Genomic DNA, 17,772 nt, shown 5'->3' with positions numbered 1-17,772 from the left:
GTTTGTTAAAGCAGCTGTAGCAAATGTCCACTGTTAGTTATTAAAGTACATTTATGTTCACGTGTGGTAAACGCTCACATCTGTATACAGAAGGTCATCTGAACTAATATTAGTGTACACTGATGAAGTTTACTTTCTCAAGCACAAAGAATTCTTTGTTTCCTTCATTTCAATGTGTTTCCACAGATAATAAAGTAGAAGCTGATGTTATGATGAGCACAATAACAGAATGACAGCGTCACTCCAATTCATGGATTAGGACGTAGTAATGTTGAGCCACACATTTAAACCTGAACACATCTGATTGGATTATAAATGGATTTGTATCCACATCATGTTTTCTTTATTCAGATTGAGGGACTGCAGTCTGTCAGAGATCAGCTGGGCTTCTCTGGTCTCAGCTCTGAAGTCCAACCCCCCCCTTCCTGAGAGAGCTGGACCTGAGGGACACCAACCTGCAGGATTCATCAGTGAAGCTGCTGCGTGACCTTCTGGAGAGTCCAGACTGCAGACTGGAGACTCTCAGGTCAGTCAGGGTCCGACTCAGTCTCTGCTGGTTCAGCAGTATTGTACTAACAGGGGGGTTAATGTGTTACTCACGTTGGGGAATCCCCCAGTTCTACCTTCCACTTGTAGCCTAGCTTAGCAGAACTAATCAGTGATTTCACTCATTGCCTGCAGGTTCTCCTGTTCTTTCATCTCGTGTTTCTTTTCTTTCATTCTTCCACTAACAATAAAACACAAGCTGACAATGCAAAGCCAAGCAACATGTTACAAGTTGTAACTTTGGAACTTGTGATTTCACAGAAGAGTGAGACAGGTAGTGTGTTTGGTTTTTGGATCCAGACTAAAGACGAGTTACTTCCTGTAATGCAGGCTCAGAGCTGTCTGCAGTCAGTTGTAGTGTTTGCACAGAAGATATGATGCCATGTAAAGCGTTCCATCAGTCGGCTCGTGTCAGGACTCTGAAGCGGGCTGACTCTAACAACAAACTGTTATTTAAACCTGAGACATAACTTTTGGGATTGTGTTCCTACAGGATCAATGACGAGTTGATCACAGCTGAGGAACACACAACATGTGAGTATTGCAGCATATCCTCCATTCATCCAGATATTACATGAACATCTGATCTTAAAATGAGATGCCCTCATCAGTACACAAACTACTTTCAATTGTGTTTCTGTTTGATATATAAAATATATATTCTATTTCTAAAATATTCCAGAATGTTGTCTGCTAATGTTTCTCAGCTTCATTCAAGTTTTCATTGAGTTCTTTCTCTTGTTGTCCTTCAGAGGACTCCATCAAACTGGATGTGTGAACAAACCTGCCCGAGGAAGACAGCAAGGTGAAAGAGGAGCAGCTGCACAGTGTGAAGTATATTTATGGAGCTTCACCACAGAATCAAATGTAGTTATTGGTAATTGTTTGCCTGGGACCGACCTGCAGGCTCAGCTTGTATTAGCTCAGATCAACTGGTCCTCCTGCTGGAGAGACGAGTGGAAGATGGAGCAGTTCATATCTAAAGATATATATATATATAATTAACTTGGGTTACTTAAATATATTTCTTAAAGCTTAAAGTGCATCAACCTGTTCACCTTTCATAAGTTCTCTTGCTGGAGTTCTGATATACACTTGTACTTGTTTAAACTTCATCAGACTTCTTGTTTTTGATCCTCATCGTCGCATCTTAAACATTATTCTTATTATGGCCACACAGTAAATACATCACCTTCATCAATACAAGCATCTTCTGGCACATGTACAATAAGTGCGTTCACTCTTTAGTAAGTTAGTGAGATGACTGCACTGCATGGACTCCACCACAGAGGTGTATGCTGGAGTGTGCACACTTAGGTTCCCTCTAACAGACTCATTTAAATGTTCATCACTCTTGTTCTGGTCGGGTGAATAAACAGCTGTTTTAAGTGTTGCTTGTAGCTGGTTCACCTTTTCAGTCCGTCGCGTGCAGCAGGAAGCAAAGTTACCACGTTGCTTCTTTAGCCAGCGGACACACTGGTCCTGCAGATAAGGCACACACACTTGTCCTTCACGTTCTGCTTCTTCTTGACCTGGTCACCTTCGTTCATCCTACATCTGAATAAACTCGCCAAAAGATTTATAAAGTCGCCAGATTTAGCGAGAAAGTCGCGAGAAATTGTCAACACTGTACATATCCAACACATCTCTGAAGTCTTAGATACAATTATATTATAATATATTATATTATAATAGAAGTTTCACTTGATGTTTGTGAAGTTAAAGAATATATTAGACTTAAACTATAACTTTTAAACACTGGAAACTAATAACTTTCTAACTTCATGGTGAACTCTTTAAAGAAGAAGAACGTAAGTGTTTCTCATTATAATGACATATTACTGAAGTTGATTTATTCCAGCTCTATTTCATATTTCTTATTATTGTTATGCATTTATTTGTATTCTTCCTGTGTGTGGGTGGAGGGGGGGGTCGGAGCCCTGCCCTTCACGAAACAGCTGAGGAGAAACTGAGCAAAGCAAGCAGTAGTCTCAGTCTCATATTTATATATATTATATTATTATTATTATATTTATAAAAATAAAGGTATATATATATATTTATTTATAAAAATAAAGGTATATATATATATTTATTTATAAAAATAAAGGTATATATATTTATAAAAATAAAGGTATATATATATATTTATTTATAAAATAAAGGTATATATATTTATAAAAATAAAGGTATATATATTACAATGGTGCTTTTCGTTTATGTAAGATATTTTAAACATCTTTTCTTTTATACATTCTCTTTTTTCTTTGTGGTTTTGTTGATATTGTGGATTGTCATGAATGTGATGTATCTTCTTGTCTTCTATGTGGATCACAGGCAGAAGACTTGTTACTGCAGTAATAACTAATGTGGATCCTAAATAAAGAATAAAGACATATTTCTCCCATGTCCTGCACCAAAATCTGTATTTGTTTGTGATACGATGTTAGACTCACTTCAGCCCATACCTGTCAACCCCCCCAGTTTTTCCCGTAATTATCCCGTATTTTGAACCTTTCAAAAAAAAGGCCTAATTAAAAAAAGTGTAAAGTGTCCTCCGGTAGAGCAGGTAGCAGTATTATGTTTAACATGAGGTGAAAAACGTTACCCGCCAGTAAACACACAGAAGAAGAAAACAGGAAGAATAATACAGAAGAAGACGAAAAGAGATGGATGAGACAGAGTCACAGTGAACGGGAGATAGATGGAGAAGCTGTTGTACCTGCAAAAAAAGTAAAAACGTTTTGTAAGTACCTGGTCAAATGGGAGGAGACCTTCACTTATTTAATAAAAAGCAGAGTCGGACAGACTCATGATTTTGTAAAGTCTGCAAGTCAGATTTTAGCATCGCACAAGAACTGTGTCGGAGGCAGACCAAGTGACCAGAGCTGAGGGAAAGATGTCGATGCTTTGCATTAAAAATAATGTAGCCTTCAGCTTCTGCGATGACTTCAGTCGCAGTGTAGAGGACATGTTTCTCGACTCTGACATCGCAAGGAAGTCCTCGTGGAGGAAACACAAGCCACACAACTCATCAAAGGTAAGAAATAAACTGTCAGTTGCTTCCAAATAAGTACAACCATCTAATTGAATCCTTGCTTAATTCCCTATGTTGCATCCTTAACTGGAGACACTTTTGCTTTACAGGTGCCATAGCTGTGGAGCTTGATGAGGCCGTAGCAAATGTATGCAAATCCCAGCCTTTTTCTTTGATGTGCGACGAATCAAACAACAGAAATACCGATAAAGAATTCGTCATCCTTGCAAGAATTTATGATGACTCCAATCTTGAGGTGACAACGAAGTTTCTTGAAATGCCCATATGCAATGTGGGTAATGGTGAAAACTTGTATGGAAAGTTGTCCGAAGCATTGAGGTGAGTGAAGTGCACTGTGTCGACCTAGTTTGCATCTAATTATAATAACAGCTAGAACATGTCCGTTTTAGTTTCAATCAAAGTTAACATAGCAGCTTTTGTCAGAGAGGTTATTTTGTAATTGTGGGAATATTTTTGTTTCATTGTTTCCAATAGCAAAAGAGGCATTCCATGGGAGAACCTCATTGCCTTCAATTCAGATAATGCAAATGTAATGAAAGGCAGACACAATGCAGTTATTAGCAGAGTGAGAGGAAGCCAGCCTAACGTCCAGGACCTTGGCTGCATTTGCCACCTTGCCCAGCTTGCCACTGGTTGTGGCATCAAAGCAGTCAAGCTTCCAGTGGAGGACATTTTAGTTGGGATATAACACCCACTTTGACAAAAGGTAAATGTAAAATAAAAGTTTACCGTTATCTTTTGCCTACCCAATCCTCTCTCTCCCTCTATCAATTATGCCCACAAGATAAAAATTAAAACATGTATGTAAAAGGTGAGAAGTGAAAATGATCTTGTTTTCAGTGCAAAAAGATGTGAACTCTACACGGAGTTTGTAGAGTTCACAGACTCTGACAAGCTGAAGCTGCTGAGGTACTGCAGTACAAGATGGCTCAGTCTGTTTACATGTATACAGAGAATACTGAACCAGTGGGATGCTCTGTAGGTAGGATTGTAATAGTAAACTCCATTCAGCAGATATCTGCACAATTTATGATATTTTTCCATTGTATCTTTTCACCATATATTGCTTCCCTATATCTATAGGCATACTTTCAGAGTCATGAGGATGTGGAGAAGAATGCCAAAGTTCGTGATCTTGCGAGCCATCTCTGTGATCCAGTTATGAGAACATATTTTATGTTCCTAAATGTTGCCCTTAAGCCTTTAGTTGAATTCAACATTGCCTTTCAGGTGGGTGTCATGATAATGTCAGAAATAATAGATTAATATTCACATATAAAATGCTTATTTATTTTGTACCATCACTGTCTACAGTCAGAGGGAGTACAGATTCACAGGCGTGAAGAGGAAATGTGCAGGCTGATCAGGCGATTCTTGGGCTACCTTGTACCAGCCAGGGCCATCATGGATGTGCCTCTCATGGAGGTGGAGTTTGGAGAGGGACATCAGTTGGCAGATGAAGACCTCTTCATAGGGGCAGAGACAAAGGCATTCATTAGAAATGCAGAGATCCCAGTTTCAAGCCAGAAAAAAATCTTCCAGTGAGTATAATACTCTATTGTTTAATGTAATTATCTTCTCATCATTTGACAGCCTGAGAGAAGTCTTGAAGCGTGCCTGAAATGGTTGCCACTACCTAATGCATATGTTGTTTTTTGACTATTGCTCTGTTGTAGAACTGTGAGAACCTTCTATGAAGCAGTTCTGCGAAAGATGTTGACCTCCTTTCCACTCGACTCCCAACTTCTGAAGGATCTGAGAGTGCTGGACCTGCATCTCGGCTTGACATCACTCCAGGGACAGGTAGGGATAGATTAGGGACAGTTTCCAAGTGACCACAAAAAAATAAATATTGCATGGTTAGCAACATTTATGTTTTATTTACAGTGTCAAGGCTAGGGGTCCTGTTCCCTCAGTTGGGATTGAGTGAGGATAGGCTGAGAGAAGAACTCACAGACTACCAAGTGACAGAGACAAAGCATCTTCCCCAAGAACAGAGGATTGACAGATTCTGGGGCCTTGTAGGAAAGGACTTGAGGTTCAGGGAGTTAGCGAGACTTATGAAGGCTTTGTTATGCATCCCGCACAACAATGCCAGTTCTGAAAGGGTGTTCAGTATAGTAAGAAAGATTGTAACAGAGAACAGGATGGCATTAGACAACAGTACAGTGTGTGCTTTACTGTCATGTAAAATGAACCACACTGGTCCAGCATGCACATACTGTCCTTCTCAGAGGGTCTTGAGGCAGGCAAAGTCTGCAACCTATGCTTACAACCAGTCCCTTGCAGATGCTAGGGACTCCCACACAGAATAAAATGTATATATGCAATTAAAATGCATAAATGCAAATAATCCATAATTTAAATAAACATGTATTTCCTGAATGTATATACCCGTCCCTTATGTGTTTACATTTACATTATATGGGTAGGGGCTGGGTGGCTGAGAGCTGTTAAAATAGGGGCGGAGTCCGCCAAAAAAATTATTTTATTTTGAAGTTCCAATGTTGACAGGCATGGGAATGACATGCAGCAAATAGCAGCAGGTCTGTTTCGAACCCCGGGCCGCTGCGGAAAGCATTTGAATGTGGGTCGCCTGCTCTACGAGCTGCGCCACCAGGGATGTGTAATGTACACGTTGGATGTACATTATCTTTTCAACAGATTTAGATTTGGTATCTTTGATGATGCTGGCGTGCATAACAATTGTTTCACTAGTTGGCTGGCTCCATAATGATCCAATACAAACGCAATACCAACAACTCGACAGCAACAATGCATACTACGACAACAACAACCTACACATTCGCGGTTATATAAAGTGTTGATTATGAGGGGGCTCAATTGCGGTTCGCTCCCCCTTATATTTTGAATCGCACGCCAAACCCACAAACCTGTTCCTGGATCAGTCACGTGGTACGGCTTCAAACGTCATCACATACGTCATCGACACAAGCCTCGATACATGCTTCACAAAAATCTTCCGCGATTACTCGACACACTCTTCGAAGCCTCGACACGAAAGGACACATCACTACTGATAGGCGAGGTTTAATTCAATTTCTCTCAATATTATGGTGTTTGACATCCATCCATCATCTACCGCTTATCCGGGATCGGGTCGCGGGGGCAGCAGCTCCAGTAAGGAACCCCAATCTTCCCTTCTCCGGGCCACATCCTCCAGCTCCGACTGGGGGATCCTGAGGCGTTCCTTGGGATTTGATGGCCCTCAAAATTGACCCCCTCACCCCATACTCCCGCAGCACCTCCCACAGTATCACCCGGGGGACCCGGTCATACGCCTTCTCCAGATCCACAAAACCCATGTAGACCGGATGGGCGTACTCCCAGGCCCCCTCCAGGATCCTTGCGGGAGTAAAGAGTTGGTCCGTTGTTCCACGACCAGGACGGAATCCGCATTGTTCCTCTTCAATCACAGGTTCGACGACCGGCCAAACCATCCTTTCCAGTACCTTGGAGTAGACTTTACCAGGGAGGCTGAGAAGTGTGATACCCCTGTAGTTGGCACACACTTTCTGGTCCCCCTTTTTAAATAGGGGAACCACCACCCCGGTCTGCCAACCCCTAGGCACTGTCCCAGACTTCCACGCAATGTTGACGAGGCGTGTCAACCAAGACAGCCCCTCAACACCCAAAGCCTTCAGCATTTCTGGACGGATCTCATCAACCCCTGCGGCTTTGCCACTGTGGAGTTGTTTGACTACCTCAGTGACTTCCATCAGGGAAATTGACGATGATCCCCCATCAGCTTCCAGCTCTGCTTCTACCATAGAGGGCGTGTTAGTCGGATTCAGGAGTTCCTCAAAGTGCTCCTTCCACCGGCCGATAACCTTCTCAGTCAAAGTCAGCAGGGTCCCACCCTTGCTGTACACAGCTTGGATGGTTCCTCGCTTCCCCCTCCTGAGGTCCCGGATGGTTTTCCAGAAGCACCTTGGTGCCGACCGAAAGTCCTTCTCCATAGCTTCTCCGAACTTCTCCCACACCCGCTGCTTTGCCTCTGACACGGCAGAGGCTGCCGCCCTTCTAGTCCTTCGGTACCCTGCAACTGTTTCCGGTTTCCTCCCGGATAACATAACCCGGAAGGACTCCTTCTTCAGTCGGACGGCTTCCCTGACCACCGGGGCCCACCACGGTGTTCGAGGGTTACCCCCCCTTGAGGCACCTAAGACCTTGAGACCACAGCTCATCACCGCAGCTTCAGCAATAGAGGTTTTGAACATCGTCCACTCAGGTTCAATGCCCCCAACCTCCACAGAGATGTCTGAAAAGCTCCGCCGGAGGTGTGAGTTGAAGATACCCAGGACAGGGGCTTCCTCCAGAAGTTCCCAGTTCACCCGCACTATCCAGTTTGGGTTTACCAGGTCTGTCCAGAGTCTTCCCCCACCCCTTGATCCAACTCACCACCAGATGATGATCAGTCGACAGCTCCGCCCCTCTCTTCACCCGAGTGTCCAAGACATGCGACCTCAGATCAGATGATACGATTACAAAATCGATCATTGACCTTTGGCCTAGGGTGCTCTGGTACCACATACACTTATGAGCATCCTTATGTTCGAACATGGTGTTTGTTATGGCCATTCCATGACTAGCACAGAAGTCCAACAACAAACAACCGTTCGGGTTTAGATCAGGGAGGCCCTTCCTCCCAATCACGCCTCTCCAGGTGTCTCCATCGTTTCCCACGTGTGCGTTGAAGTCTCCCAGCAAGACTACGGAGTCCCCTACTGGAGCCCCCTGTAGGGCTCGATTCAGGGTCTCCAAGAAAGCCGAATACTCCGAAGTGCGGTTTGGGGCATAGGCACAAACAACAGTCAGAGTTAACCTGAAGGCGTAGGGCGTTGAAGTCTCCCAGCAAGACTACGGATCCACCTCCCGCTACGGATCCACCTCCCGCACTAGTTCCGGCTCCTTCCCCCACAGAGAGGTGACGTTCCACGTCCCCAGAGCCAGCCTCTGCTGCCCGGGTCTGGTCCGTCGAGGTCCCTGACCATCACTGCCACCCATGTGACAGCGCACCCGACCCCAGCGGTTTTTCCCATGAGTGGTGGGCCCACAGGATGGATGGATGGATGGCACCACGTAGCTTCTTCGGGCTCTGCCCGATCGGGCTCCGTGGCAAACCCGGCCACCAGGCGCTCGCTGTCGGACCCTCCCTCTGGGCCTGGCTCTAGACGGGGGCCCCGGGCTTCCTCCGGGCAGGGTCTCTCCTTTCCTTTCCCTTTTTTTCATGAAGTCGTTTTTGAACCATTCTTAGTCTGGCCCCCCGCCTGAGACCAATTTGCCTTGGGAGACCCTACCAGGAGCACTAGGCTCCAGACAACACAGCTCTCAGGTTCATAGGGACACACAAACCTCTCCACCACGATGATGGTGATGGTTCCCAGAGAGGAGTGTGTGTGACATTTACAATAAATCTGTCTGAACAGAGCTATGTGTGTGTGTCTGTGTGAGGGTGTGTGTGTCTTAGGGAGGGAGAGTCTTTGTGTGTGTGTAAAGTTTTAGATTTTAGAGGGGAGGAAGAGAGTGAGGGAGCACAGAGAAAGACTGAGAACAAAAGAGAGAAGGGGGGGGGGGGTGTGCATCTGTGACTGTGTGTATGATGTGGCTCTTTACAGTAACATAGTAACATTTTTGGCTCTTAACCTCTGACTGGTTGGCCCCCCCAGTTCTAACAGCAATAGAGGGGATGAGAAAGGAGATATGGGAATGCTCAGAACGAATGGCAAAGGCTGAAGGCATTTGTGATGAGCCCTGCAATGGTTGTTTAACAAAATGGGTAAGTGCCGTTTTATGATAAGGGTATGTGGAGCCTTCAGTTTAGAAATTGAAGAATGAACGCATATTTATTTTATTTTGGCACTTTTATAATCTGGAATATTACGGCATAATATATGTGATCATTTTATTTTTATGTACATGTGGGTAACCTAATCTGTGTCAAAGGTCATGTCGCAGGGTGTGGAGTTTAAATTGACTTCCTGGGATTGTTAAGGCCTGCAAAAACTTTTAAAAATCAAACAGGTTATGAATAGAGTTAAAAGTCTGCAATAGGGGCATAGATAAATCACACACCAACAGCAGGGAAGTATTACTTAATATTATGAAAGATTTCAATTTGAAGGACATCTGGAGAGAATTAAAGCCTGATGCTATAGAGTGTTCTTGCTATTCTGCTTCTTACCAATCTTATTCCCGTATTGATTACTTTTTGATATCAGCAAATTTGGCTTCTCAAATTAAAGATGGCACTTATGATGGAATCCTTATTTCGGACCATGCACCAAACTCACTGCTTTATGTCGACTCACGGCTGACGAGAGATCCTCCTAAATGGAGATTCCAACAAAAATGGTTGCAAGACTCAGATTTTGTCACGTATCTTGGCAAACAAATTGATTTATATTTTGAGACAAATACATCGGAAACATCAGCATCTATAAGATGGGAAGCTTTTAAAGCATTTATTAGAGGCCAAATTATTAACTACACAAGCTCCAAACCCAAAAAAGTTAGTCAGAAAATGACAATGTTGGAATCGAAAATAAAAACCCTGGAGAGTGAGGCCTTTCAGAAACCCTGCCCCAAAGTACAACAAGAAGTGCTCGTACTGAGGTCACAGTATAATGAACTGTCAGCTTCTAAAGCAGTGGCAAGTCTACTAAGACTCAAACTCACATTTTACGACCAAAGAGAGAAGTCTGGAAAGATATTAGCGTGACGCATTAAACAATTACAAACTGAAAGATCCATTATGTTAATACAGAACAATAAGGGAGATGATATAGTCCATCCTATAGAAATAAATGAAGCTTTTAAAAATGTCTATGAAATTTATACGACTCTGACATTAATACAGATTTGACAAGTCAAAATAACTTCTTAGACACTCTCAATATACCGAGTATCCCAACAGAACTCAGACCTCGTCTGGAAGCTGAAGTATCATTACAAGAGATCTCTGATGCAACTGATAACATGAAATGTGGGAAGGCTGCAGGGCCAGATGGCCTACCTATAGATATCTACAACAGGTTTAAATATAAAGTACAAACGCCCCTCTTAAATATGTTATTAGAATCTTTTAAAAATTAAATCCTTCCGCCATCACTGAGAGAAGCCTTGATTACATTGTTACCAGAACCAGGGAAACCAGCAATAGATGTGAAAACCTAAAACCAATAAGCCTTCTCAACTCGGACGTAAAGGTGTTGTGTAAAGGCCTGCTCCCAGGGATAATTAAGGAAGATCAGAATGGGTTTATTAAGGGGCGCCAAGGGTTTCATAACGTCAGGAGGGTGCTGAACATTCTACATAGCCAAAAGGAAATGCCAGATACTGCTCTCTTATCGTTAGATGCCGAGAAGGCATTCGATAGGGTCGAATGGCCATATCTTCTTGATGTCCTCGAACGCTTTGGATGTGGTAAATGTTTTTGTAAATGGGTTAAATTGTTGTACACTGACCCTGTTGCAGAAATACTTACAAATAATACAACCTCTAAACAAATTAAGATCCACAAGGGGTGCCGTCAGGGGTGTCCTCTATCACCACTTTTGTTTATAATGGCAATAGAACCGCTGGCCATAGCTGTTCGGTCTCTGGTACAACTATAGGTCAAACAGACCACCGCTTAGCTTTATATGCTGATGACGTCATCGTGTTTCTCAGGGACTTGGAGAGATCAATTCCAGTATTATTAGAAGTGATGGGAACATTTGGTGAATCTTCCGGTTACAAAATGAATCATTCCAAATCTTCCATAATGTAATTAAATTCCAAAGAGAGAAGTAGTCCGACTGCATCAGTCTCACAGTTTAAAGTTGCAGATCATTTTACATATTTGGGTGTAAAAATAGTGCCCAATATAACAGATGTGGTGAATTCTAATTACGATCCTGTTAAGGGGTCAATTACCAGAACAATTGATGGGTGGAAGCCGACGTCCATCTCCTTAATTGCATGTCCTAATCCTCTCTGGTACTACTGGGCAACTCAGACTACTATGTTTTATTTTGCAAATGACAACCTCCCTGCCTGGAGAGAGATGGAGTCCCAATTCTTAGAGCTACCTCTTCCCATGTATTTGTACTAGTCTTAAGAAACGTACAAACAAACACTAACCCTATTACTAGGAACATGATTAGAGCATGAAGTGAGGAAGTACTCGGGCGAGCCCCTTTCTCTCTCACGTTTTAGTCCAATTTGGTGAAATGATGACTTCACTCCAGGCAGAGCTGATAGAGGGTTTAAGGTTTGATCAGATAAGGGTGTACAGAGAGTTCAGGATCTATATCGGCTCAATGATGATGAACTGATGCCGTTTGAGGAGCTTGCAAGTCAACACAACATTCCACAGAAACATTTTTTCAAATCTTTACAAATTAGAAGCTTTATTGGAGCAAACCAAAAACAGTTATTATCTATACCTCCATACTCACCACTAGAGAACATAATATTAAAGGACTGTAGGGGGAGAAACTTCATTTCTGCACTTTATAACTTGCTTGTATCTGCGTCCCCTGAGTCCTCCGAAGCGAAACTTAACAATTGGAGGATCTGCAAGAAGACCTTTCAATTGATGAGTGGGAAGGTGCCTGCAAGAAAGCACAATCACAAACAGCGAATATCCGTCTTAAGCTCTTACAATATAACTGGCTAATGCGTACATATATTACTCCAGAAAAGCTAAACAAGTTTAATGGTAATATCCCAGACTTATGTTTTAAATGTGGACAATCCAAGGGAACGTTCTTCCATTGTGTTTGGGAGTGTACCAAGATAAGAACGTTTTGGGAGGAGGTTAAATGTATGATAGAAGAGATTCTATCATTGCAGTTAAGCATGGAGCCCAGGCTTCTTGTGTTAGGGTGTTACCCACAAGAACACAACATAAGGAAGAAAGAACTAATCTTTTTAAATCTCTGTCTGCTACAGGCAACACGTATGATAGCACTTTCATGGAGAAATGTAAACAGTCCAAGTATTGGTAAATGGCTAAAAGAACTGTCTGCATGTGTCTCATTAGAGAACATAACCTATTCAATTAAAGGAAAACAAGAACTATTTAAAAAGTATGGGGCCCGTTCCTTAACTCTCTGGAACATGCGGATCTAGAGGGCACTCTGGGTCAGCAACTTGGAGATGATTAATGTTCCTGTGCTGGGAGAAGGATTGAAGCCTATCATATCTACATGTTTGTATATCTCCTTACATAGCCTACCCACATGTTCGTGTAGTTCATTTAATTATGTTATGTGTGCGACTGTTAATGTACTTCATTTTGTTATGTCTTGGATGTGGAAGTTTGTGTCCTGTCTTATGTAGTGTCTACATATGTTAAAAAACAATAAAAAACTTGTTGAGTTGCTACTCGATAGATCTGACCTCCGTACGACCATAACAGGCTTATGAGCTGCTTACGAGCCTGTCGTCAAACACAGGCATATACATAGTATGACATGAAGATGACGTTAATATTGGCCTTTCCTCTGGATATTGCATATTGTGTACATGTCCTCACCACTCTTCTTTTGTACATTTAGGTGTACATGTGAAAACTGTACAATTATGGAAACAATTGAAGAGCTGCTGCCAAGAAAAGGATGTCATGGAGGAACTCAATGAATATGAGGGACATGGTGCAAACACAACCTGCAGAACAGGTCACGCAGGATTCAAATCAAAGTGTCTGGATGTTTGGGTGTTGCAGACAGCCTACCACAGGTATGTGAAGAGGGACAGACAACGAGCAGGTGATGAGCCACGTAATGAGGAAGTTACTTGTGTAATGTGTAGAGCTCAGAAACTGTGATGTATTTATGGGGAGTCGAATGGTCCCTCTGGCACAGTCACAGAATACACAGATAAATAAGGTTGAAGTGATTACCATTGACATGTATTATCTGGTATGTTACAGAATGTATCACTATGTGGCATACCGCCGGTGAGAGTCTGCTGGGAATACTTGGTAAGAACCACAGAATGCCATCATGTGCCATTCAAAAGATCTGTGCTACGTTTTTTTTGTACTAAGAGTTCAGTAACACACTCTGCAAAAAATATGTACGTAAATACGTTCCCTGTTAGTCTAGAGGACCAACACCAGTGTTGTCTTAGTGCACTGCTTCTTTTTGGGTGTCCGCTCATTTCTTCACTTTCTCCCGACCTGTTGCATTTAAATCCCCCGTCTCTCTGTCGCTCTGTGTATCTGGCCTGTACCACTACACGCGCTGTCTTTGGAGCGTCTGCCCCCCTTCCTTCTTTCACATAATGGTATGATCCTAGTCTGTCCTGACATGTGATTGACTGCATGGTGTGCCCATCAAAATAATGTCCCGCCCCGGGGCACAGGTGGGTCCAGGCTCAGTGTTACAGGTGCACTGGCCCCTCCCCAAACTGTCACTGACAGACGCCGTTTTCTCGTCGACAGAGCCGCAGCAGCAGAACAGGGTGAGTGTTAACAGCAGCTCTGCTGGGGTTTTACACATTCATTCTTTAGTGTGTCCTGCTGTGTGTCTCTAACAAGCAGAGTCCTGGAGTCCAATGTGATGAAATGTTTGTGAGCATCATCGCTACATGTCACACAGCAGCACAGTCCAGATGGAGAGCAGCCTCACAACCCGTCACCCTCCGGATCAATGCTTGTTCTTTCTCCAACCAGTCAACACTAAACTTCTTCTTCTTGCTTTTTACCTTCTAAAAGTTCAAATTAACTTTGTGTCCGTTTCGGGACGGAACTCCCGGAAGTAGTTTCAAAATAAAAGCCGATATGATGAGACAGTTCTGAGTGAGTTGAGCTTTATTTAATATATATAGTACCTAACATTTCTTCACATTATCTATGTAAATACGTGTTTCAGTTATTACACAAGATAATACATTTATTAGTTAATTATATCACAATATAAACAACACAAGCACAAACTACTTTATCATTTAGTAGAAATACATTTATTTTCAGTTATTTCTCCGTTTACTTTGATCACGGATACAATTCAATCCAGAGAGTCGGAGAGTCTGTCTGTCAGCAAGGAACACTTTTTACATTTACACTTTTATTTCTGCTCATTTCCGTTCAGTCACGTGAGGCTGATGATTCCTGAGCTTCTGCTTTGATAGGAGTTATATATTCTCTACTTTACCTGAAGCATTTAGCCTCATCAATCATCTCCAGCGTTCAAAAGACACCACCATCATCATCTGGTTATTAAATAATGGATCCACAATCAGAATATCAATAAGTACTTTTACTGAAGTACTGCACTTGAGTAAATGTCCTTTATACTTGTACTGCACTACATCTCAGAGGGAAACATTGTTCTGCTCTCAGTTCTTCCTGTCAGTTAAACATGTATCTCCAGATGATGTTTGTGATGAACTGAAGGATGAAGTTTCCTTTAGGAGAAGATTCTTCTGCTTCAGATAAATAATACTTTATACTGTGTGTGTGTGTGTGTGTGTACAGTAACTCTCAGACTGGAGAAGATGAATGATTTAACAGATGAGGAGGAGGACGGCTCAGTGTCTGCAGTCCCCAGCTGTCTGTCTCTGAAGAGTGACTGGTCTATGCCCCAACCTCCACTCTTCAGTAATGAACCTGGACCCTCAGACACAAAGTAAGAGTCTGTTTCTTCTGTAAACTGACCTGAAGAGGATTCAGTTTTTATGTTCTCTTATAATCTACTGTTGTATGATAACATAAGCCCAGTAGAGTACAGTAAAGAAACACAGTAGACAACTGGGACTAAACTGTTATCATGTTGGAGACATAGGTTGTACCAATCAGTGAACATCAGCCAGCACTATTGTGATGTGTTATAAAGAACGTGTTCATCTCCACAGAAAGAAGAGCAAAACTCCTGTTTCTGTGGAGGAGCAGCGGTCCAGCTGTGCTTTGTGTCAGGACGTCCTGAAGGATCCAGTCTCTACCAGCTGTGCACACAGTAAGACTGTACATCTGTCTGCTGCTGTCTTCATGTCTGAAAACAGGATTCTTCCTGCTTCATTTGTTTGTGCAGCACATTATGATCTGTTATATATATTTATTAATCTCACATGTGTCTTCTCTTTCAGCAGATAGAGGTCTGCAGGAGGTTTTAGATGAACATAGGATCAGTCTGAAGAGGAGATGTGAACGTGTGACTGAAGGAAGTGATGAAACAGTGAGTAAAACCCTCCTCAACAGGATCTACACTGAGCTCTACATCACAGAGGGACTGAGTGAAGAGGTTAATACTCAACATGAGGTGAAGCAGCTTGAGACAGCTTCCAAGAAAAAGATCCTCCGTGACGCTCCAATCAAGTGCCACGACATCTTTAAAGCCTCACCTGACCAACAGGTACACATCAGAGTCGCTCTGACGGTCGGCGTCGCTGGCGTTGGAAAAACCTTCTCAGTGCAGAAGTTCACTCTGGACTGGGCAGAGGGTTTGGAAAACCAAGATGTCAGTCTGCTGATTCCGCTTTCCTTCAGGGAGCTGAACTTGATCAAAGCTGAGCAGTACAGTCTTCTCAGGCTGCTCCATGTTTTCCATCCAACCTTACAGAAGGTCACAGCAGAGACGCTCGCTGTCTGTAGCGTTTTGTTCATCTTTGACGGCCTGGATGAAAGCAGACCTTCACTGGATTTCCACAACAATGAGGTTGTGTCTGATGTCACACAGCAGTCATCAGTCAACGTGCTGTTGACAAACCTCATCAGCGGGAATCTGCTTCCCTCGGCTCTCGTCTGGATAACTTCCCGACCTGCAGCAACCAATCAGATCCCTCCTGCACGTGTGGACAGGGTAACAGAAGTACGAGGCTTCACTGACGTCCAGAAGGAGGAGTACTTCAGGAGGAGATTCAGTGATGAAGAACGGTCCGGCAGAATCATCTCTCACATCAAGACATCCAGGAGCCTCCACATCATGTGTCTGATCCCCGTCTTCTGCTGGATCACTGCTACAGTTCTGGACCACATGTTGACTACAGACCAGAGAGGAGAGCTGCCCCAGACCCTCACTGACATGTACTCACACTTCCTGCTGGTTCAGACCAAGAGGAAGAAGCAGAAGTATGATGAGGGACATGAGACGAGTCCACGGGAGCTGACGAAGGCTGACGGGAAACTTCTTCTGAAGCTGGGGAGGCTGGCGTTTGAACATCTGGAGAAAGGAAACATCATGTTCTACCAAGAAGACCTGGAGCAGTGTGGTCTTGATGCCACGGAGGCCTTGGTGTACTCAGGAGTTTGTACAGAGATCTTCAAAAGAGAGAGTGTGATCTTCCAGAAAACAGTCTACTGCTTTGTTCATCTGAGCATTCAGGAGTTTCTGGCTGCAGTCTACCTGTTCCACTGTTACAGCAAGAGGAACACAGAGGTACTGAAGGAACTTCCTGGGGAAGTGACTGGAAGAATGAACTCATCCCTGGATGTCTTCCTGTCTGAAGCCATGAAGAAATCCCTCACAAGTAAGAATGGCCACCTGGACCTGTTTGTCCGCTTTCTCCACGGCCTCTCTCTGGAGTCCAACCAGAGACTCTTAGGAGGCCTGCTGGGTCAGACAGACAACAGTCCTACAAATGATCCAGAGAGCCATCAACACCCTGAAGGAGATGAGGAGTAAAGATACCTCTGCTGACAGAAGCATCAACATCTTCCACTGTCTGACAGAGATGAAGGACCACTCAGTACATCAGGAGATCCAAGAGTTCCTGCAGTCAGAGAACAGATCAGAGAAGGAACTCTCTGAGATCCAGTGCTCAGCTCTGGCTCACATGCTGCAGATGTCAGAGGAGGTTCTGGATGAGTTGGACCTGATGAAGTACAACACGTCACAGGAGGGACGACGGAGACTGATTCCAGCTGTGAGGAACTGCAGAAAGGCTGTGTAAGTCCAGATGTGATTAACTTTATAAATCAGAGTAGATTAGAAGTTTAGTTCTTCAAATATACACGAGAAAATTCATTTTATTGAATAAATATATCCACTTTTTACTTCATTATTTAGTTTCAGATGTTCTTGAGCTGTTTCAAACGCTGTGAGAGCAAAACAAGTGTTTTCAGCTTCTATCTGTGAAGTTCATGAACACATTTCTATTTATTTGTAATAATTGTTACACTTGACAGTTTCTTCCTCTCATTACATTCCTTTGGGGGATGG

General features: G+C 43.1%; 1 protein-coding gene across 1 annotated transcript; it reads left to right on the top strand.

The window, feature by feature from the left end:
* Positions 1 to 15,097: 15,097 nt before the first annotated feature.
* Positions 15,098 to 17,503, top strand: LOC115004669 (protein NLRC3-like). The gene is given in 4 exon segments (XM_029426367.1): positions 15,098 to 15,243; positions 15,470 to 15,570; positions 15,701 to 17,187; positions 17,189 to 17,503. Coding segments are annotated over 4 exon segments (2,034 nt in total). The 5' UTR covers positions 15,098 to 15,112.
* Positions 17,504 to 17,772: the final 269 nt, after the last annotated feature.

Source organism: Cottoperca gobio, unplaced genomic scaffold (assembly GCF_900634415.1).
Source record: "Cottoperca gobio unplaced genomic scaffold, fCotGob3.1 fCotGob3_166arrow_ctg1, whole genome shotgun sequence".
Lineage (NCBI taxonomy): Eukaryota > Metazoa > Chordata > Actinopteri > Perciformes > Bovichtidae > Cottoperca > Cottoperca gobio.
This window is presented reverse-complemented; position numbering and strand designations above follow the sequence as displayed.